The sequence below is a fragment of the Xenopus tropicalis genome, chromosome 1 (assembly GCF_000004195.4).
Source record: "Xenopus tropicalis strain Nigerian chromosome 1, UCB_Xtro_10.0, whole genome shotgun sequence".
Taxonomy (NCBI): domain Eukaryota; kingdom Metazoa; phylum Chordata; class Amphibia; order Anura; family Pipidae; genus Xenopus; species Xenopus tropicalis.
Window position 1 is genome coordinate 18,474,393 of NC_030677.2, and position 21,800 is coordinate 18,496,192.

At 44.2% G+C, this 21,800-nt stretch overlaps 2 protein-coding genes across 2 annotated transcripts in view; one reads left to right on the forward strand and one right to left on the reverse strand.

Annotated features, from left to right (window-relative positions):
• Positions 1–4,348: 4,348 nt before the first annotated feature.
• On the reverse strand, positions 4,349–9,068 carry mrpl35 (mitochondrial ribosomal protein L35). The gene is made up of 5 exons (NM_001017111.2): positions 8,982–9,068; positions 7,193–7,236; positions 6,067–6,223; positions 5,390–5,534; positions 4,349–4,620 (listed from the first exon to the last, which is right to left on the reverse strand). Exons 1-5 carry the CDS (start codon positions 9,038–9,040, stop codon positions 4,432–4,434), a joined length of 594 nt encoding a protein of 197 aa, NP_001017111.1. The 5' UTR covers positions 9,041–9,068; the 3' UTR covers positions 4,349–4,431.
• Positions 8,980–21,800, forward strand: part of polr1a (polymerase (RNA) I polypeptide A) — a 49,628-nt gene continuing 36,807 nt past the window's right edge. Inside the window, exons 1-14 of the mRNA XM_031895296.1 lie at positions 8,980–9,319; positions 10,486–10,690; positions 10,828–10,977; positions 11,809–11,916; positions 13,797–13,882; positions 14,814–14,929; positions 15,298–15,384; positions 15,503–15,605; positions 16,512–16,674; positions 16,839–17,012; positions 17,374–17,496; positions 18,223–18,450; positions 19,417–19,671; positions 20,274–20,465. Coding sequence (XP_031751156.1) covers positions 9,039–9,319; positions 10,486–10,690; positions 10,828–10,977; positions 11,809–11,916; positions 13,797–13,882; positions 14,814–14,929; positions 15,298–15,384; positions 15,503–15,605; positions 16,512–16,674; positions 16,839–17,012; positions 17,374–17,496; positions 18,223–18,450; positions 19,417–19,671; positions 20,274–20,465 — 2,271 coding nt within the window. The 5' untranslated portion in view covers positions 8,980–9,038. The remainder of the gene's footprint in view (positions 9,320–10,485; positions 10,691–10,827; positions 10,978–11,808; positions 11,917–13,796; positions 13,883–14,813; positions 14,930–15,297; positions 15,385–15,502; positions 15,606–16,511; positions 16,675–16,838; positions 17,013–17,373; positions 17,497–18,222; positions 18,451–19,416; positions 19,672–20,273; positions 20,466–21,800) is intronic.

The window sequence follows — 21,800 nt, forward strand, 5'->3', positions numbered from 1 at the left end:
AAGTCATTCCAATAATTTTATCTGAGCTGGTCAGGTCCCCTGATGAGTCCAGTTGTGGGTGTAATACTGAATGTGAAATAAATGCCCCCAGTATTAGGTATGAATGTGGCTAACACTAGCCCTGACAGGGAATGGAGCCTGCTGGGATATTGTAATAAGAGAAATAAACTGTATCAAACACTGGTAATGAATGTAAATACCCAGATTTATATGAACTGGAAATTAGATGAGGTTTAAATTAGAGGGGGACAGCCTATGGGGGAGGGGGCAGTATTGGTCTCTATACTGTAACTTATGGTGAATAACCCCCCAACACTTCCATTACGCAGACACCTTTAGGTTCTACTGGAGAACCCTGGGATCATGTGCTCTGTATATTCTTATTTTTATAGGTTTTATTAATGGGTATGGGACCGGTTATCCACAATGCTCAGGAACTGGGGGTTTCCAGATAAGGGATCTTTCTGTAATTTGGATCTCCATCTATAAAGTCTACTAAGAAAATGTTTAAATAAATAAATCCAATAGATTGGCCTCCAATATGGATTGATTATATATTGGGATCAAGTACAAGGAATCATGTTTAAAAATATGAATTATTTGCTTATAATGGAGTCTATGGGAGATGGACCTCCCGTAATCGGAGCTTTCTGGATAATGGGTTTCCAGATAACAGATCCCATACCCAGGTACAGAGGGGAAACATCAATCTGTTCAGACTAAAAGAAAGTATTTAGGTGCTGGCTCGCTGGCACTTATTAGTGGTAATAAGTGTCTGACTTACCCTTTATTAATGCAATCGCACGCCCATGCAATTGATTGCATATAATTTCCCCAGTACCTTTGCAGATCTGGTACATGTAGGACAGGGGTGGGCAAACTACGGCCCGCGGGCCACATCCGGCCCCTTGGCCTTTTTAATCCGGCCCGCCGACGACGCCAAGTCTCATCACGCGAGACTTGGTGTCATTGGCGGGCCGGAATTAAAGAGACGAAGGGGCCGTAACGCTGGCCTGGCCTGGCCCGTGAGCCAAAAAGTTTGCCCACCCCTGATGTAGGACCTGCAAGGCATTGTGGGAACGTGTATCGGAATAATAATTTGCTTGGAATAATTCAACATTTGCTATTTGGGCTGAGTCACCTAGTTTGCTGCATGTAGGGGAGGGGCTTGTGTGAAACTGCACTTCCCCTTAACCCATCACTGGCTGCATTCTACCAGTCTGATATCCCATTGGTGCCAGGTACTATAGTATTAATCCTCATCCATTCATTGCGGGGAACTCGAGTGAGAGATTGAGGGGAACAGGCAGTAGGTTAAAGAAAGAAAAATCAACAAAACTGTAGTAACTGTTAATAAATGTTCCTATTTCAAGGGGTGGTTCAGAATGGCCAATTCCAAGCAATTTTTCAATTAGTTTTCATTATTTATTTCTTATAGTTTTTGAATTACTTGCCTTCCTCTTCTGACTCTTTCCAGCTTTCAAATGGGGTCACTGACCCCGGCAGCCAAAACCTATTGCTCTGTGAGGCTCCAGTTTTATTGTTACTGTGACTTTTTATAACTTGTTTTTCTATTCAGTCCCTCTCCAATTCATATAAGTCTCTCATTCAAACCACTCCCTGGTTGCTAAGGTAATTTGGACTCTAGCAACCAGATAGTTGCTGCTGAACATTTTCCCCTGCTCTAATTCTAGTACTTGCCAGCGCCTTACTGGCACACAGCATGGTTAGGAAGCCAGTGTTAGTTTGGGAACACAGATTTATTATTTCTTTGTGAAAAACTATAAGCCATGGAAAAGTAGCTGCTACTAAGTAGCTCCGTGTGTCTTCACCCTTACAGTGTGGCTGGGTTTATTCATCAGGGATTTGTTATCATTGTGAGTTGTTCCCAATGGTGATGCCCTTCAGGGTACAATGCAAATAAATGAATTGCCTTACAATAAGCACTTTGTATTACATTCTGATATAAGCTATTCTATTGAGAAACGCCACTAAAATCATGTATTTCTATGGTCTGTGCACTTTGGGGCTGCAGTGACCTCAGTGTCCAGCAGGTGGCAGCCATGTCAAACTGTAAATTACTGTACTTTAAACTTTTTTTTTTTTATTCCAGTTTTTACCAAATTGTTTAAAGAAACTATTCTGATCATCAGAAATAAAGTTTGATTTCATGATTTAAAGAAAATAATTGGCATTTAATGCTGGCTGTGAGTTCTTATTCTGGGCTAAGATAATGTTGCAGATTGAGAAAGGAAGGTTGTTGCTATGGTAATTGATTGCTCATTTATGGATATGTTAATGACAGGGGTAGAGATGCATAAGGCTGATGTCCCACAGAGCGAGTTGCCCGGGATAGATCTCTGCTACCATTGGGTGACTAACAGCTCCAATATGTCTTTCCACCGGCAACAATAGGAGTCGCTGGTGACTCCTTAGGCAACTGCACAACTTTGGAAAGCCACCGGTGACTCCTATTGTTGCACGTGGAAAGGCATTTCGGAGGGGTTAGTTACCTGAGGACATTAGCCTTATATAGTTAGTTATGTTTGGGGTGAACTGGGCCACCATTTTGTGCCGGTCTGTGTGCTCCCTCGGGCATCACATCAAGGCGGTGGATCTATTTGAGCCCATGGAGCCTATGAGTAAGTGCCCATAAGCCACAAAACACGTTAGACATTTTTCTGTCCAAATAAATGACCTTTTTCAATGTTATTGTTACCACTCCTGCCCTTATTATTGATGGTCTTTGCAATGAAGCTGTTCCTTTTCCAACTAATGGCAAGCCCTAGACTGGGGGTACTTTGTAAAATGGGACCATCTGCCACATATTATTATAAAAGACTTTATTACCGTATATACTCGAGTATAAGCCGAGTTTTTCAGCTGAAAAATTAACCCTCGGCTTACACTCGAGTATATGGATTTGCAGATGTAACACACAAAGCACACAGCATATGAGTGAAGCACACGATTGATACAATGCGATCACACACCAGGGAAGTGCACACAGCATGATGGCAAGTACTTCATAATTAGTATGGCAGCTTCCTTAGCCTTCCCAAACTTGCATTTCCCACCCTAGGCTTATACTCGAGTCAATAAGTTTTTCCAGTTTTCTAAGGTAAAATTAGGTACCTCGGCTTCGGATCGGCTTATACTCGAGTACATACGGTAATCACCAACTCCATCGATTGTGTAGCAGAGCCAACACACTATTTACATTTTTTTGTTGTTCTACTCCAATAAGAGGGCCAAGTTACCCTTTACATTAATTGAAACAAACAGGTTTAATGGGGGGGGGGGGGGGGGTTGGGCATCTTGAAGGCTCCTTAGCATACTTTTAATTTACATTGTTTTCCAAATATTTATAAAGCCAGTGCAGAACCTATTTATTAGCTGCTGTTCTCATTATTAAAACAAGTTTCCAGCTGATGGATGTCTGTGCAGCAGGGGGTCTACCTGATTAACAACATGCACCATCCCTCAACTTGCAGTTAAACTGTGACTCTATGCGCCGCAAGGGGGTGAGGGAGCCAATGTTGCCCCTTTCTGCCCTGTCACCTCAGTGTTAATTGTACCTTCTCTGTGAGTTAATGTATTTTCACTATTCTTTAGTTGTATGTATGGAAGCCTGAGAAACCAGTGTCTGTTTATTCCTTTCCCAGGGCCCAGCGGATACAGATAATGGGAACTTGCTGTTAGACTGGAAGTGTGATGGTTCCAGACTGGAAAGCTGTGGATACAGAAATAAAGATGATACCAGGTGATGTCTAGAGCGCTCACTCCAGGGCTGTACCAATCAGTTCAGTAAATGGGTTACAGGATGCAGATTTATCTATATATACCCCCTTTTGCTCTGGAACCAATTAATATCAAATTAAGAAAGCAAACCATTGCTGAAAGTAATGCAATAAGTGGCCACCAGATGGCAGCAACGTTAAATTGGCATCTCCAATTGGCTGCACTTCAGTCCTGGTCTCTCATGATCTTTTTAGCAGAAACAACTACAGTTTGCTCCATGAGAGATCTTGGTACCTGAATAAGCATCACCTACTGTGAATAGATTGTATCCCATCCCTACACTCTGTGTTAGACTCACAGGGATTTGCTGCATAAGGGAGAGATTGCACTGGCTGGATAGCAGTCCTCTCCATACAATCTGTGTGTAGGGGGAACACACCACTCACTAAGGCTCATCAGGAAGGCAGAACAGAGCTCAGGCCATGGGAAACTGTAAGGAAGGAATGGCTGCTGGCTGGCAGAAGGATGGTTATAATGAGCCCTATAATGACACACATAAAACAGCATTAGAAAACTGCAAAAGAAAAACCTGCATGACTCATATTCGTTATAAGCAAATTCTTTATTATTTTTCCATAGGAGAATATATATAGAAATCATATAACAAACAGTAGCCCTGAAGATCGTGGCCTACACTCTGAGATTGGTTCGGTCGTGATACTTTTGGTAGGGATCATTAATGTACCAGTTGCGCCTCTTCCAGAAGCTGGTCGTCATCTTGTCGAGGAGCTTGTTCTGGGTCTTGTTACAAAACACGTGCTCCCGTAGGCGCTTCTTCCTCGCTGCTGATTTTTTCCACAGCTTCTTCTTGTAGCCAGCCTGTGGCCATGGAAATAGCCAAATATTACTACTGCTGCAACACAGGTGAGAAGTGTGTTTACCCCACCCCCCTTGCTACATTTGCCTTGTATGGGAAATTCAAAATGGCAGAACGGTGGGCATTAGCAGAGCCGGGCCAAGCAGTATTTGCAGCAAAGGTGATGCTACATGGCCCAGCACCCTGTCAGATGCCCCACCCCTACCTGCTTGCTCCCCACACAAGCCCTTACCCAACCTATGGCAGCCTGGTCCACATAGCCCCACCTAAGATTTTTGGATCCCCCCCACTGCTCTCTTCTTGCTCTCCACCCAATCTACCCCCCCCCAATAGATGTGTCAGAGACATGCCTCTGTACAGCCTCCTACTCATCTATTGTTCAGGCCCAGCATGTTAGCACTCAACATCAGGAGACATGAAATGATGACAAAGGACTAGAACAGTGATCCCAAACCAGTGGCTCGGGGGCAACATGTCCCCTACCCTTTGATGTTGCTCCCAGTGGCCTCAGTAGGTGCCATTTTTAACTCTCTGGCTTGGAGACAAGTTTTGGAAGCAAAAAGACACAGTTTACTCCAAGCAGAGTCTCCTGCGGGCTGGCAGTCACATGGGGCTACCAAACAGCCAATCACAGCCCTTATTTGGCATCCCCAAAGAACATTTTTCATGCTTATGTAGCTCCCCAACACTTTTTACATCTGAGTGTGGGGATCCCTGCACAAGAGAGTACTAATTGAAACTGTACATAAAATCCGTTGAATCTTACTGTACCTTTCTTCTAACCCACAGCCCGCAGTGCAGTCTCAAAAAGCGGTCAGTGACAGACTTCACGGTTTTCCTTTTCCCAGAGCGCAAGCCGAAGTAAGTCAGGGACCTCACAGGATGATGCACCATGCTTGGAAGGAGTGGCGCTATCCTGAGAAAATAACCGCAAAGCAATGATTAAACATCATCATCATCTGGCAGCACCTCTCCTGCACTGTGTTTCCTATGGCTTTATGATTGCTGGTGTGTAACACAACCTTTACTAGAGAGGAGTACAGCAGCCATATTGATTTGACCTGTATGCTGTATATCCTTATTCCCACAGATACACATCAACTATAACATTTATTTATTATATTATTTCTGAACTGGCCTCCAATTTTATTTTTATAATGCCAACATCTTGCACCCAAATTTATTTTTGTTGAGGTGGCAAATACCATTAGAAACTACAGCAGAACTTGTATGTTTGCTGAAATTCTATTGCAATATTGCTGTGAGTAACCTGGGTGAAAAGTTTCTATACTGGCCAACTTACATGATATCAGTTGTCTGGTACAGGGGTAGTGTGTGCCCAGAATTATATTAAGTACCACAGCTTGGCAAACACCGAATGGAAATGTGGCTGCTTATAAAGTAAACAAAGCATAATTTGCTTGAGAAATAAAACAAAATGATCTTGCCTATTGAGAATTGATGTATTCTGAGTTGTTGTAGAATTCCCAAAAGCTTGTGGAAGCGCTGTGCTGGCAGAGAGCCGGACGGGCCGGCACAACTGGGCGCCCAATCCAGAGGCATTTCTTATTTGGTAGGGAATGTTCAGCGCTGATCTCTGGAGAGCTGAGGAGATATGAACAATGTCTATTATGGGGGAACATACAAACATACTCACAGCATTATAGCCATCACTCTGGAATGCCAACCTGGCACTGCCCACATCTAATTTATATACACTCTCCATGGGCTGATTAAAATATAACCCTTCCTTGTAAACTTAGTAAGAAATGCAACATTTAAGAACAAAGATAAAGAGAGAGAAGTGGACATGTTGTAGTTTTATCCTATGTTCCTACCTCTTGTAGGCAAAGTCTCACCCCAGGCAATCCCACTGTTAAAGCTGGATAAATAGGAAGGCTCAGTTATTACCAGAGCCCATACTTGTACCTCCACAAATAACAGCTTGTTATGTACCAAGCCAAGCAAAAAGGAACGGACATTAACTGCTCTTAGCCAAAGCTTAGTCAGGCTGGGTGCAGGCCTGGTAGGCTGTGGCTTGGGCTGGGTGCAGGCCTGGTAGGCTGTGGCTTGGGCTGGGTGCAGGCCTGGTAGGCTGTGGCTTGGGCTGGGTGCAGGCCTGGTAGGCTGTGGCTTGTCTGTGCCATAGACAGTCACGATCTATTGGGTCAGTGGGGGGCTGTTTGAGCCTCTGTGGACTTGAACTGTCAGGACCTATTTTGTATCCCAGTCCAAACACAAGTGGGTGCAAGCCCAGTAGATTAGGACAGATGAAAATATTAGACTGTCTATGCACCCAGCCAAAGTCCATACTAGGGATGCCTTGGAGCTGAAGAAAGATGGCAGCACTGTGCTCTCCAGCCGAGTAACCTGTGCAGGTTTGATTGAAAAACTGGTGCCCCTGGGCAGAATGTTAGTGTCTGTTTTTGCTTCAGATTTTCTTGTCTGAAGCAGGTGCCCAACTTACTATCTATAAATAACAGCACAAATATATATAAATATGCAAAATACTGGTGTGCCACTTCACCAACCAGTAAGCATGCAGGAAAATAACCGGACAAATGAGACACATACCTGTTGCACTAAGTTCAGATTGGAGGGAAAGGCCTGAAAACTGCCTAAAAAGTAAGGAAAACACATGAATTACAAATAATATATTTCTGACCAAATCTGGGCATTTCACAAATTGCAATGGCACCAAAACCTGATTCTGCCTAATGAAAGAAAGTGTCATTTTAAAGCAGCTTTCCAATATACATTCATTACACATGTTCAATGGTTTGTCAGTCTTACGGTTATGGAACACAGTATCATATTCTCTGCACTGCTGCTTCTCACTCATTAAACAATGTGGCAGAAACCAGATGATTAACAACCATGGAGGAGAAATAACTTCTCATATGTTGTTTCAAGAGAACAGAAAGGGAGGAAAGCCCTGCCTTTCATTAATTCCATTTACAACATTAAAGCTACAGAGAAAGTGTAATGCATGTGTACTGGGACATTGCTATCATGCAAGAAAACCTGATTTGTTCCCATTTAACAGTTTGCTGACACATTTATACAGCACTTTAGATTCATCCACATCAGTTCCCGCCCCAGCGGAATTTAGAATAAGACCCCTATCACTTTCAATGGTTAGCACTGCTGATAGACACTGCTGGGGTCCCAGGTTCAATACCAGCCATGGCACTGTCTGGGTCCTTCTATATTTACCCCAGTGCCCTGGTTATTTTATACATTATAATTGCTTCACTGGACTCACTGGAATACCCTTCCTAGTGATGGGGTAATGGCAGATTCTGTTAGTGCCTATAAGAGGGGCCTGGATGAGTTCTTGAACAAGCAGAATATCCAAGGCTATTGTGATACTAATATCTACCGTTAGTATTAGTAGTTGTATTTACAGTTTATGTATGTGGGTGTATAGGTTGGTGTGGGTAAAGGTCCCCATACACGGGCCGACTATAGCTGCCGATATCGGTCCCTTGGACCAATTCGGCAGCTAATCGGCCCGTGTATGGGGAGAGCAGAGCGGCCTGGCCGACCGATATCTGGCCTGAAATTGGCCAGATCTCGATTGGCCAGGTTAGAAAATCCGGTCGGATCGGGGACCACATTGGCTCGTTGATGCGGTCCCTGATCCGACTGCCCCATTGCCGCCCACATAATCCGATCGTTTGGCCCCAGGGCCAAACGATCGGATTATAATTTTTTTTACCTAAATGCTCCCCGATATCGCCCACCCGTAGGTGGGGATATCGGGGGAAGATCCGCTCGCTTGGCGACATCGCCAGGCGAGCAGATCTTTATGTGTATGGCCACCTTTAGGTGTGCTGGGTTTACTTGGATGGGTTGAACTTGATGGACACTGGTCTTTTTTCAACCCTATGTAACTATGTAATTATGTAATTAGAGGTTCTGGGCGGCTGCAACTGGAGATAAAAACCATTAACTGTAAAATGAATGAAATGAATGAGAGTAAGAATACAATAGACAATCCAACCAGTCCTTCTCCTGTTTAACCAGTGCCATGCCAGGCCAAGCGCCACTGGGGCAGCGACCAATAGGAAGGAGGGATATAAATAAGGAATAATGAGAATAAAAATGTAGTAATAAAAAAGACCAAGGGGTATTGCAGGAAGGCTTTTGCCTAAATAAATAATGGGGGTCAGACATGTCTAATGTGTAACCCCCCCCCCCCTGATGTACATACTGTACTACTATGTATATGAGTGACAGCCCTCCCATGCCCTGACCTTGCCCTCCCCCAGTGTATCAGGCCGGTAACGCTCCCCCTGTTCCTATTCCCGCCCGCTCGCTAGGACTCCCCGGTAGCGGCCCCCCCAACCCTGCCCGGTACCTGACAAGCGCCCCTGACCGTGCCAGGAAAGCTCCCAGCCGAGCACAGGCCGCCGCCATGACAGTAGGAAGTCTGCGGGCTGTACCACTGGCTGAGGGGGGGGGGGGCAGGTCGCACGGCGCTAGAGCAGGACTCCTCCACTTGTCAGGCAGTTGGTACGTTCCACTTCCGGGTCCCCACGTGTGGCCGGCAGAAGTCCGGGAGGCGGAGAGGTTTGAGGGAACCGGGCAAGCGGCGCAGTGTGGCCTCCCCTGCCGGGCAATGCTCATCTCTAAGGACGTGCCATGGCGGCGCCTGCAAGGCGTCTCTTTCGGCTGTTACTCAGCGGAGGAGATCAGGTGGGACACCGGGGCAGTCTGTACTGGAGGAGCCACATGAAGTCTATAGCCGGGGGCTCTGTGCTTCTTGCGGAACTACAGCTCCCAGAATCCCTCACTAGCCAAAGATTATCAGTGGCTGCTGAGTTGCCAATTAGACACCCATATTGTAATGGTACTGCCCTACAGCATCTTATGGACTGGGGGGGGGGGTAATATATAAACAAAGGGTACATTCGCACCTGTATAACTGGGCAGCCAATCAGATGTTTGCTCTCATTGGCCTACTTGCAGCTGGATGAGAACAGTTTATCACTGGTTGCTATGGTGACAGTTTTGCACATTTGTTTACAAATGAGCCCCCATATCTCTGTGCAGTTCTATTATGGGGGGTTTATATTCCTAGGCAGACTTTACGCACAGGGGCTTAATGCATTGAAAAAGTGTTTATTGAAATATATATTTATACACAGCTATTCATATTGAGGCAATCACTAGCATCTTACTCCAAGCAGGGACTTCATATGTCAAACACTGATACAGTTTAGGGTGCCCATAGTGGCCACACACGGCCCAATAAAAGCTGATGTAGGCAGGTTTAAAAATCCAGTCGGGGCAAGGAGGGCATTGGTGCGTTGATGCAGTCCTCGTCTAGAGCAGGGGTCCCCAACCACCGGTGCCGGGCCGTGGGCTGTGCTGAACCGGGCCACCTCTGCTCCCAGTTACCTGTGATCCCAACTCCCCGATGTGTTACACAGCCATGACAATAGCTATGCGAAGCCCAGGAAGGTTTCTACTGATCACGACAAGGACCAAAGTACTTTATTAAGCTGTATGTAATAATAATACGAATAATAAAGTACATAATATAAAATTTAACTAGCACTAGTTGCGCCACATTTCCCATTCCCGGTCCTTGCAAAAATTGTCTTGCTTGAAACCGGTCCGTGGTGCAAAAAAGCTTGGGGACCCACTGGTCTAGAGGGCCACTTAATGCTGATCCCATGCCGTCCTTGCTCCGATGGCTCGTATCACCTGTGAGACGGCTTTGAGACAAAAGCAATGAGCAAATCAGCCAAAGAGGTGCCAGTCAGATAAGCACATCCTCGTGCCATGATTCCCACTAACCAACTGGTGCTGGAATTCACATAAAAACTCTAATTCTTGTGGACCATCTCAATCCTTAGGAAGCTGAGTGTGAAAGCCCTGACCAACCCTCACTATATGGACAACCTGGGCAATCCGATGATGAACGGCCTGTATGATCTGGCCCTGGGTCCCGCTGACGGCAAAGAAGTGTGCTCCACCTGCGCTCAGGACTTCAATAACTGCCCCGGGCACCTGGGGCACATCGAGCTGCCCCTGACTGTGTACAACCCGCTGTTCTTTGATGTAGGTATAACAATGTTGTTCAGGGGATATTGGCTTTAGCCGTAGCCACGTAGGACTTGCTGTCTAATCCACAAGGCAAAATGTTCCCTTTCAGTTAATTCAGAATCTGCTTTATTCTGTATTTGTTCCATCTTTAGAAACTGTACCTTCTGGTCCGAGGCTCCTGCTTCCACTGCCACTTGCTGACCTGCCACCGCTCGGTTATCCACTTACTGCTCAACCAGCTCAAGGTCCTGGATCGGGGGGCTGTGCATGAAGTCCACGAGCTGGAGAATGTCCTGCACCGGGTTAGTGCCTTGCTTCTCTCTCTAGTACTGGGATAATGGATGTGGCTAAGCTTGACTGGTGACCTCACAGCCACCATATTTGCCCCTTTATACCTGCTACTCAACCAGACCCACAACACCGTAAAGGAAAACTATGCCCCATAAAATGTAGGTCTCTATAAAAATATATTGCATAAACAGCTCATATCTAATACCCTGCTTCATCTATTAAAAAATATTTTCATAAAAATATACTTTTTTAGTAGTATGTGCCATTGGGTAATCCTAAATAGGAAACTGCCATTTTAAGCACTAAGGGCCGCCCCCTGGGATCATAGGAGTCACAGTGCACACAAACAAGCCAAGGCACACATACATGCTAGGCCCCATCAGCCAATGAATGGGCAGAGTTCTGCCTGTTACTTCCACACTACTTCTTGTTACAGTTAGAGCTGCATCACTTCCTGTCAGCTGATCTCTGAGGGAGCACACAGCCCATCACTAAATGGCGGCTCAAGGGAAAGGATGTAAAAGGGCAATATTTACTGATATATATATTCCAGTTTGGTGAGATTCTTTAATAGGTCACTTAGTATCATTTAAACTATCTGTTGGTTAAGTCTTCATGCTGGGGGTATAGTTTCCCTTTAATCGATTTCTTTATAAACTAGAGGTGGTGTCGCCCAAAGTAAGGTGGGATGGAGGCTGGGAAGCCTCTTTTGCACCCAGCTGGCCTGCGCCACCCACCCCAATACACCCATTTTTTTGGAGCTGCTGCATTGCAGGATATATGTTGTTTGATGATGTAACGATGATGTAATGAATTGCCTTTCTCTTCCTTATGTTGTAAAGCTGCTGGAGGCCAATGCGGCTGCCACTGGTAATGAGATCCGGGAGGAGCTGGGAGACCACACCAGGAAAGTGCTTAAAAAGTATAAGAAGCAGCCCGGGGGCATTTCTGTAAGTTTGGGGTATTTGTGCACATTTACTCACAGATATTGGCAGGAATAGCGCAATCAGGGCAAACTAGAGGAGGGTCTGTGATTGGGCTAAAGCAACATTCCAAACTTGGTAAAGAGCTAGTTCACCTTTTATTTAACTCGTAGCATGATGCAGACGTTGATATTCTAAAGACAATTTGCAGTTGGTCTTCATTTTAAAAAAAAAAAAAAATGTTTTCAATGCTTTTTTAGTTATTTCGCTTTCTGTTCTGCAGCTTTCCAGTTTGGTTTTTCAGCGGCTATCTGGTTGCTAGGGTTTTATTTACCCTAGCAACCAGGCAGCGGAGTTAACAAGAGTCAGTAGTATAAATAGGGGAGGGACTGAATAGAAAGATAAGTAACAAGAACAATAAAATTGTAGCCTCACTGAGAAATAGTGTTTGTTGAATGCAGTGTAAAAGCTGGAATTAGGAAGGCAAATAATTAAAAAAAACTATATATAAAAAAAAAAAAAAAATAATGAACACGGGTTACAAAAGTTGCTAGGAATAGGCCATTCTGTACAATACTAAAAGTTCATTTAAAGAGGGATCACTCCTAGCAACTTTGCAATTGGTCTTTATTATTTATAGTTTTTAAAGGGGAACTCCACCCAAACACAACTTAAGCTTTCTGAAAAGCAAACATGATTCCAAGCAACTTTGCAATATACAGCAATTAATAAATGCACAGCCTTTTCATGATTGTTAATGTAATTATATAGTTCGGGCAGTTCCCTAAGCCCCGCCCCCTGTTCCCCTGCTGATCTGGCTGACTACTTTGTGACTCAAGTAAAGTGTAACAGTAGTCGCCTGTCCTCAGCCTGCCTCCTCCCAATCCCACAATTCCCTGCACATGGGATGTCAATAAGGAAAGGAACATCACAGTGCAATGCATTGTGGGTTATGTAGTTCCTGCATGCTGTCTGTAAGCTGTGGAGAAGTTGTTACAATTTGTAACATCAATGTTTTAGTCCCTCCTCCCCTGCCAGGATTTCAAATGATGCAGAAAGAGAAGAACTGTTTTGCAGCTGGTTTTCAGCATATAAAAATGGTATTTATTCCTACTTTTTGAAGGAACAGATTACAGTGATAGGGATATTAGGGGTTTCTGTGTTCTTTTAACAAATTTTGGTTTGGAAACCAGAGTTCCCCTTTAAGTTCTTTTCCTTGCTCATTCCAGCTTTTAGATGAGGGTCACTGACCCCAGCAGGCAAAAAAAACTATTAAGGTAAGATCTGCTCATTTGGGGAGGTTGGCAAACAAGGGCATCTTCTCCCGACATGCCCACCTAAGGTGGGCTTTAATTATCTATCAAAAGAAATGGGTGTATTAATGGTAATAAGTGTTAATATTATTGCATATGGCATAAATGTAACTTAGCAAGTACTACAGTCCTAGTGAAATGTGACTGAAAGTAAAATTTCCCTTAAACGTAAACAAACCCAGGATTCAGTTTTGGGACAAGATTCTGCCTTTTTCAGCAGAATTTGGACACAGACCCTTCAGAACAGGGTCACTTCAGTGTAATATTATACAATGGCCACAAGATGGCGCTGTTAGTCCAGTCATTCATACCATTACACCTAGAACATACAGGATAGCACCATGGTGTGCTACTGTGTATCCCTGAAGGAAAAGGTAAATGGTAAAAAAAAATTAATAAAGACCAACTGCAAAAACTAATTTTTGCTTCTGTTTACATAATTTTTTGCAACGTTCGGGGGTCCTACTGCTCGTTGTGGCTTTTTCTATACAGCCACAGGATGACAAGCAAAACACAGATGTATTTTTTTAATGTTGACTGTCCCTTTAAGATGAAATCCATAGAGGCTAATGCTGGTTGTGTTTGTTCGGCCAGGTGAAAAATACCTGTGTGACCAGAAACCAGCTGATCGGGAACTTCTGGAAGACGCAAATGGTTTCGGCAAAGTGTCCCAACTGCAAGTGAGTGCTTTTAAAGTGATAGCGAAAGTAAAATGGATGTTGTGCCTGTGTAACTGGAGCAACATGCATACTCCCAGCATCTGACCCACGCTGGCCCTCAGGCTGCAGTCACTCCTGTATAATAAGCAACAGTAGGATCCTGGGAGTTTTGCTTTAAGGGTGTAACTATGTCTTAGTGGGAATTTCTTAGTTAAACAACATGTAAACCCTACAGTTTTCTACCATGTCTATAAGTTGAGCACCATTAGCCAGCACATCATGTTATGATAGCAGCTTTCGCCTGGCGGCCATTTTCCCTCTCGCACATCTTCAGTGATCTTTACATCTGCAAACAGCACATGTGTGTAGTAAAGTTCACATAATGAAGAATGCGGGCTTACACAGGCAGAACTTGCTTTGATTAAAAGCCCTGTAATGGTTATACTGAGCTCAGGACAGGAGAAAAAAAAATGTTTCTTCAGAAGGGTGCACAGCTAGACCAGGGTTTCTATGGAAACCACCTACATGCCATCTTTTCATTGGCTGTTAGACTGGAGGGCGTGTTTAGTAACCTGGGTTAAGAAGAACTGAGCATGCTCAGTAAGCCAAGAGCCAGAGTTAGGGAGGGGCTGAGTGGGTTAGAGGAGGAGAAGAAATCCCAAGCGAGTAAGGGGATGCTGCAGCCTTACAATTAACCTTTTAACTACTGGAGTGGCAGGTATTTAAAGATTTCAAAGCTGTCCACTGATTATTTTTTTTGTGGGGGTTTTTGTGTCCTTGAAGGGGCCATTACCACCTAACACATTAAGAGATTTCTTTGCTTTTTCAATTGAAAGTGCTGTTTCCCTTCACTGGTACTAACTGGGTTTCTGTGGGGCAATACAGTTAACCATTGGCCCATCACAGGGTTTATTTATTAGATTGTATTTGCCTTTCACTCCCCTTCCTTTAGGGCTCCACGATCAGTTGTAAGGAAAGAGCACAACAGCAAGCTGACCATAATTATGTCTTCCAAATCAAGCGCCTCTTCTAAAGGGGGCAACAAGCCGGCAGAGGGGGACACAGAAGGTAAGTGAGTGCCTTTACCCAAATCTGAGGCCCCCGTTAGCACTGAGAATAGATTCAAGGACCTGATCATGGGGCGCGACTATAGGGGGAGCAGACCCTGCTTAGAGATTCGGTTCATAATCCAGTTGACTGGGGGTGAATGATCAGTTTTACCTGATTTGCCCCACCTCTTGGCTTTGTCAAGCGAGCAGATCTTCCTATGTGTGTGCCGGGGTATACTCCAGCATAACAGAAAGGTTTCCTCCAGTATAATTGCTCCCCCCACCCATAGTAATTGACTAGCTGCTTGTGTGTACTGCCCCCCGCGTCAAGCTCCACGCTCACACTCCCAGCCCATTACTAAGTAAGTGGTTCTGACTCTCTTGCAGTGGCTGACAGCTCCCAGCTAGCCAAACGGGGATATCTGACTCCCAACTCCACCAAAGAACTGATCAAGGCGCTGTGGGAGAATGAAGGTAAGCTGGGGGCTATTCTCAAACATAATTTATGGTACAGCCCCAACAGGAATAGGGGGCCCGTGCCTCTGGAGCTATTGTGGAACTGCATCTCCCAGTTTTCTTTGTCTCCCCGCAGGCTTTTTCCTGCAGCATCTCTTTTCTGGAATAACAGGCAATGGGGAATCGGCCTTTACTCCTGACACGTTTTTCCTAGACATTATTGTTGTCCCTCCCTCAAGGTAACGAAACTTAATGTTGGGGTAGAAATGTTGACATAAGGCGCCCCAAATCTGCTTGTTGCTACGGTAGACAAAAATTGCAGTTGGGCTGTAGGAATATACATGTGTGTAGATTAAAGGGCAACTAACCCTTTTACTCAACCCAAAAAAAGTGCTCTCTATATTGGTAATATGTAATCCAGCTGGTATTTTCCTAATGGGTCTTTTGTAAAATGAATAGGATGCAACTACATGGAGGAAGCAAGAGCGCCACCTACGGGTAACAAACAAATAGCTGTATGTATATGTGTGCTCAGTAGGAAAAGATAATAGGATAAGACCATCAATAGCTGACAAATGATTATGACAGCAAAATTGGGTCAGGCCAGATAAAACAGGGCTCTAACGTAGGGTGACCAGATTACTTCAAAATTCAGGGACACATTTGAGAAATCCAGCCAGAAGGGCTGCACTGGTTGCAATATAATGTAATAATGTAATGCAACCCTGCAATGTAATTTATTAAATGTGTCCCAGAAATTTCAAGTTATCTAGTGCTCTAATGGTCACCCTGCTATAGACCAGGGTATACTTAAATAAAAACTAATCCTGATTGGTTCAGGCTGGGCCCCCTTTTTCACTCCATTGGACCCTAACGAACTTGTGTTTTTCACCCTAACTTACTATGTATAAGAGTTACCAACAAACTGCCTGCAGATACAAAACTGTTATCCTTCCTTTCAGTTAGGTTATTATACAGCAGAGAATATTATAGGGTTATTTAAATGTCATCCCTTTTATATTTCGTCTGGACCAGGATATTATAAAACTATATTCTGGGGGTCATGGAAATATCTTAAAGGGCCACACCCAGCCTGCAGGTCTCCAGCTCCACTGAACTACTTTCCCCCCTACACCTCCCTGTAGGTACCGACCAGTCAATCGCCTTGGGGATCAGGTTTTCACCAATGGTCACACAGTTAACCTGCAGGCTGTCCTCAAAGACGTCTCCATGATACAGAAACTTCTGGCTGTGATGGCTCAGGATCAGGAGCAGATGCCGGAGGTCACCGAATCAGGGATGAGCTTGGTAAGAGATCTCGGGGCGAGTTTATTCCCATACTAAGTGCTTGAGATTTGACTGATATCCATAATAAGTTGCCTTGGGTTACTGTAGTGGGGCAAATTGTATCCATGTTGGTATTTAGTCCCTGAATCTATCCTAAATAACCGGGCCAACTCTTGTTTTCGCAGAAGGAAGGCGAAGTCACGGAGAATATCGACCGCTCTTTTCTTGCCACTTTAATGGGCCAGTCCCTTACGGATAAGCTGTACAACTCCTGGGTCCGGCTGCAGAGCCACGTCAATATTGTCTTCGATAGCGACATGGACAAGCTCATGACTGAAAAGTACCCGGGAATCCGCCAGGTCTGTACATCCGAATGTACTGTCAGTGTTACCTCTGCTGACCAATGGCTGCCAGGCAGATTGCTTGTATAGGGATGTCAGATGAGTTTCTAGGCCAGAGATGGCCAACATCTTCCTAATTTGTGCAGCAACACTTCCTAGGGTGCTAACATGGATTATTTTATGTATGGAATGGGTAGTGTTCTGCAGCTGTTGTCTTTGGAGACTGACGGGCTAAATACTCAATAAAAGAATCCAAGGTCACATAAGAACAATATATACTTTTAGAAGACCTCCTTCAGGATAATTATTTTGTTCATGGGCAGTATTGCAGTACACGGTGTGTGTTGTGTTGCTGAATGTCCCACCATTGTTCCTTTAGGTCCTGGAGAAGAAAGAAGGTCTGTTTCGTAAGCACATGATGGGGAAGCGAGTGGATTATGCAGCTCGCTCTGTTATCTGCCCCGACATGTACATCAACACCAATGAAATTGGAATCCCTATGGTGAGACCCGTTGCTTTAGATCTTTCAACTGGTACCAAGAGCGGGAACCTATTATACTGCGCTCCTCTCCTTGAGTGCAATGGAACTCTGGGTAGTGCTTTTATTCTCCAAAACACAGAAACCCCTAATTTACCTATCACTGTAATCTGTTCCTCCAAAAAGAATGAATAAATACCATTTTATATGCTGAAATCCAGCTGCAAAACAGTTCTACTCTTTCTGCATCCTGGTAGAGGAGGGGGGACTAAAACATTGATGTTAAAAATTGTAACAAGTTCTCAACTGCATGCAGTAACTACATAACCCACAGTGCTTTGCACTGCGATGTCCCTTTCCTTATTGACATCATGTGTGCAGGGAATTGTGGGATTGGGAGGAGGCAGGCTGAGGACAGGCGACTACTGTTACAGTTTGAATCACAAAGTAGTCAGCCAGATCAGCAGGGAAACAGGGGGCGGGGCTTAGGGAACTGTTCCAAACCATATAATTACTTTAAAAATCTTGCAAAGGCTGTGTATCTTGAAAAAGTTGTGTTAGGGTGGAGTTCCCCTTTAATCATTTTATATTTATAGTAAAATAACACTACAGTAAATAAATAATTTATACATTAGTGTCAGTGTAATAGGAGCTCTCATACTGCCAATCACACAGTAGACAGGCAGTCGAGTTGGATGCTTGTATACTGAGTATTGCCCATAAGGACTGACTATACTTTCCTTCTCAAAGGTGTTTGCCACTAAGCTGACGTACCCCCAGCCGGTCACTCCCTGGAATGTGCAAGAGTTGAGACAGGCTGTAATGAACGGACCCAACGTCCATCCAGGTGCCTCCATGGTGATCAGTGAGGATGGCTCTCGCACCATATTGAACTCTTCCAATGTATCCCAGAGGGAAGCTGTAGCAAAGCAACTACTCACCCCATCCACTGGCGCACAGACTCTGGCTGCTAAAATTGTGAGTTATTTGCATGTAGAGAATGGGCAAAGTGTGTGGGGAGTGTTGGGGATGGCGCATTGCTAGCTAGCATGCTTCCTGGCATGTTTACAGGCCTAATACCTGTTATCACATATACATGTATTGGACCCCTTATCCAGAAACCCATTATCCAGAAAGTTCTGAATTACTGAAAGGCCATCTCCCATGGACTCCATTTTAATCAAGTAATTTAAAAAGTTTCCTTTTTCTCTGTAATAATAAAACAGTACCTGTACTTGATCCCAACTAAGATATAATTACCCCTTATTGGGGCAGAACAGCCCTATTGGGTTTATTTAATGGTTAAATGATTCCCTTTTCTCTGTAATAATAAAACAGTACCTGTACTTGATCCCAACTAAGATATAATTACCCCTTATTGGGGGCAGAACAGCCCTATTGGGTTTATTTAATGGTTAAATGATTCCCTTTTCTCTGTAATAATAAAACAGTACCTGTACTTGATCCCAACTAAGATATAATTACCCCTTATTGGGGGCAGAACAGCCCTATTGGGTTTATTTAATGGTTAAATGATTCCCTTTTCTCTGTAATAATAAAACAGTACCTGTACTTGATCCCAACTAAGATATAATTACCCCTTATTGGGGGCAGAACATCCCTATTGGGTTTATTTCATGGTTAAATGATTCCCTTTTCTCTGTAATAATAAAACAGTACCTGTACTTGATCCCAACTAAGATATAATTACCCCTTATTGGAGCCAAAGCAGTCCTATTGGGTTTAATCACTATTTCATTTATTATAACTATTTAATCTCCGAATTACGGAAAGATCCCTTATCCGGAAAACCTCAGGTCCCGAGCATTCTGGATAACGGGTCCCATACCTGTACTATAGTTATCACTGGGGGAGCTAGTATGTACAATGCAGGCTATAACATAAGCACAGTTTATTTACGTTTGCTTCTCCCTCTGCCTGCAGGTGTGTCGCCATGTGAAAAATGGGGATGTGCTTCTCCTAAACCGGCAGCCCACCCTTCACAGGCCCTCCATCCAGGCCCACAAAGCCCGTATTCTCCCAGGGGAGAAGGTGCTCCGGCTGCACTACGCCAACTGTAAGGCGTACAATGCTGACTTCGATGGGGATGAAATGAACGCGCATTTCCCCCAAAGCGAGCTGGGCCGGGCTGAAGCCTACAGCTTAGCATGTACAGATGAGCAGTACTTGGTGCCTAAGGTATGGCCTTGCTGTGTGTCTGCAGCGCTTCCGTGCTCCTCACTGTTACATGTATTGAGATTTTATAGGATATTCAGTAAGATGATACTTGCTCTTTGTCACTTAAAGGAGAAGGAAAGGTAAATGAAAAGAACTGCTGCTTTCTGAGTCCTCAGTGAAAAGAAACATCACATTTATTTCCTTTTATTTTGTATACATGATCTGTGTCAGACTTCCTGCTCTTGGAAAAAAATCTTTCAGGGCACTGCATGAGTCTGCTCAGTTTGCTCCTCTCTCCCTCTCCCTTCACCTCCTCCCCCTCCCTTCTCCTCCTCCCCCTCCCACTGCTCCTCTCTCCCCCTCCCTTCTCTGCTGTATAATCTGAGTTTAGAGCTGTTCCAGGAGTGTGCAGGCAGGAAAGTGAAGTCAGGCCAAGCTAAAATGGCAGCTGCTATCTTAAACAACCAGAGGGAGCTTCTAGGGATGTTTACTCAGATATGGTAAAGCTTTCTGCAGAATAAATATAGCGTTCTAACTTGCACTAATGTGACTAATCTGTTATCTGTTACTTTGTCTTTTGAACAATGCTGCTGTATTTTGAACTCCCCTGTTAATTCTGGCAGGATGGTACACCCCTTGCCGGCCTAATTCAAGATCATATGGTGTCCGGCGCAAACATGACCATCCGCGGCTGCTTTTTCACCCGGGAACAGTATATGGAATTGGTTTATCAAGGGCTGACAGATAAGCGAGGGCGCGTAAAAGTCCTCCCACCAGCTATCCTGAAACCCTACCCACTTTGGACAGGAAAGCAGGTAATGCATATTATTAGTACATGTTTACACCAGGTTAAGTAGCCCATAGCAGCCAACTTGCAAATGGCATTTACCGGTTACATGTTGGAAGCAAACCTCAGATTAGTTGCTTTGGCTTATTAGCCCTGGGCACAGTCTTGAGATGTTTAAGCAAGTGCACATATATATGTGATTCTTCTAGATCAGTGCTGTCCAGCTTACTGCATGTAGTGGGCCAATTATATGTTATACAGCATGTTGGAGGGCCAGATTGTATTAAATGTTAATGTCATATAGTAAAGTCTATGGAGCCTCGGAGCAGACTGGGGGGGGGGGGCATAGAAATCCTTTGGAGGGCTACATCCGGCCCATGGGATTTCAAAGTTCCCCATCTTCTGATCTTGTTCAACAATCTTTTGAGTGTCAGTGGCACTGCACATGCTCAGTGCATTCTGGGCTGCTGTTGAGGTGGTTACCTGTCATAGAAGCAGCTGATGCTACAGGTCTGATGATTCATTTTGATTTTAATTGCACTGGTTTCTGAGCCGCGATGTGATAAGAATCGGAATTAATTACCAATCAGCCTTGTTTTATGTATTTTATTTTCTGTATACTATTGTGAGTGGGTCCCTAAGCTCAGGTAAGTGACAGCAGCCCAGAGCATGGGTTGTGATTGAGCAGAAAAGAACATGGGGGGCTACTGGGGCATCTTTGGAGGCACAGAACTTCCCTGTGGGGGGGGGGGGGGGGCTTGGGTTGGTACAGAAGCTACAATAACGATCTGCGGGAAATCATTCGTCCGCTCCACTAACGTTAAGAGCTGAATTGTCAGATATGCAGGTAGTAACAATAGAATTCTACCCCTATCTGACAATTTAGTATAACCTTCTGCCGGGCCCCTTCAACCCACCATACATTGTACGAAACCTTGCTTTGTTCGTTAATACCAGTGTGTGTATGGGCACCTTAATTCTTTGCTGAGCTTTAGTTCCCCTTTAAATGCATACAGAATTGCCAAGTTTTGCTCTGATTGTGTTGGAATGTTTTTTCCGCACCATTATTTTTCCTAAAAGAGAACGCCGGGCCGTAAATGTGATTCAAAACCACTTTCTAATATACATGGAATTAAATATTTTCAAAGGCTTTATAGTTCTCTGTAATTGCAGTTTAAGCGTCATGTCTGTCTGCGCCTTTTATTAACAATTACATTTACAGATACACAACCTTTCAAAGCACTTCCTTTCATTGTGCAAAAACAATTATTATGATGTTATTATTTATTTATGTGTTTCTCTTCTGCCAGGCACTGTAATCATCAGCAACCGAGCTACTTACTGTGACATGGTTACTAATTGG

Bases quoted from the DNA above. Each gene is read 5' to 3' on its own strand.
- mrpl35 (NM_001017111.2), bottom strand. From the start codon at position 9,040: ATGGCGGCGGCCTGTGCTCGGCTGGGAGCTTTCCTGGCACGGTCAGGG. The intron at 7,237-8,981 runs GTACCGGGCAGG...CTTACTTTTTAG, and splicing joins CGGTCAGGGGCGCTTGTCAG to GCAGTTTTCAGGCCTTTCCC. The intron at 6,224-7,192 runs GTATGTGTCTCA...ATATCTCCTCAG, and splicing joins ATCTGAACTTAGTGCAACAG to CTCTCCAGAGATCAGCGCTG.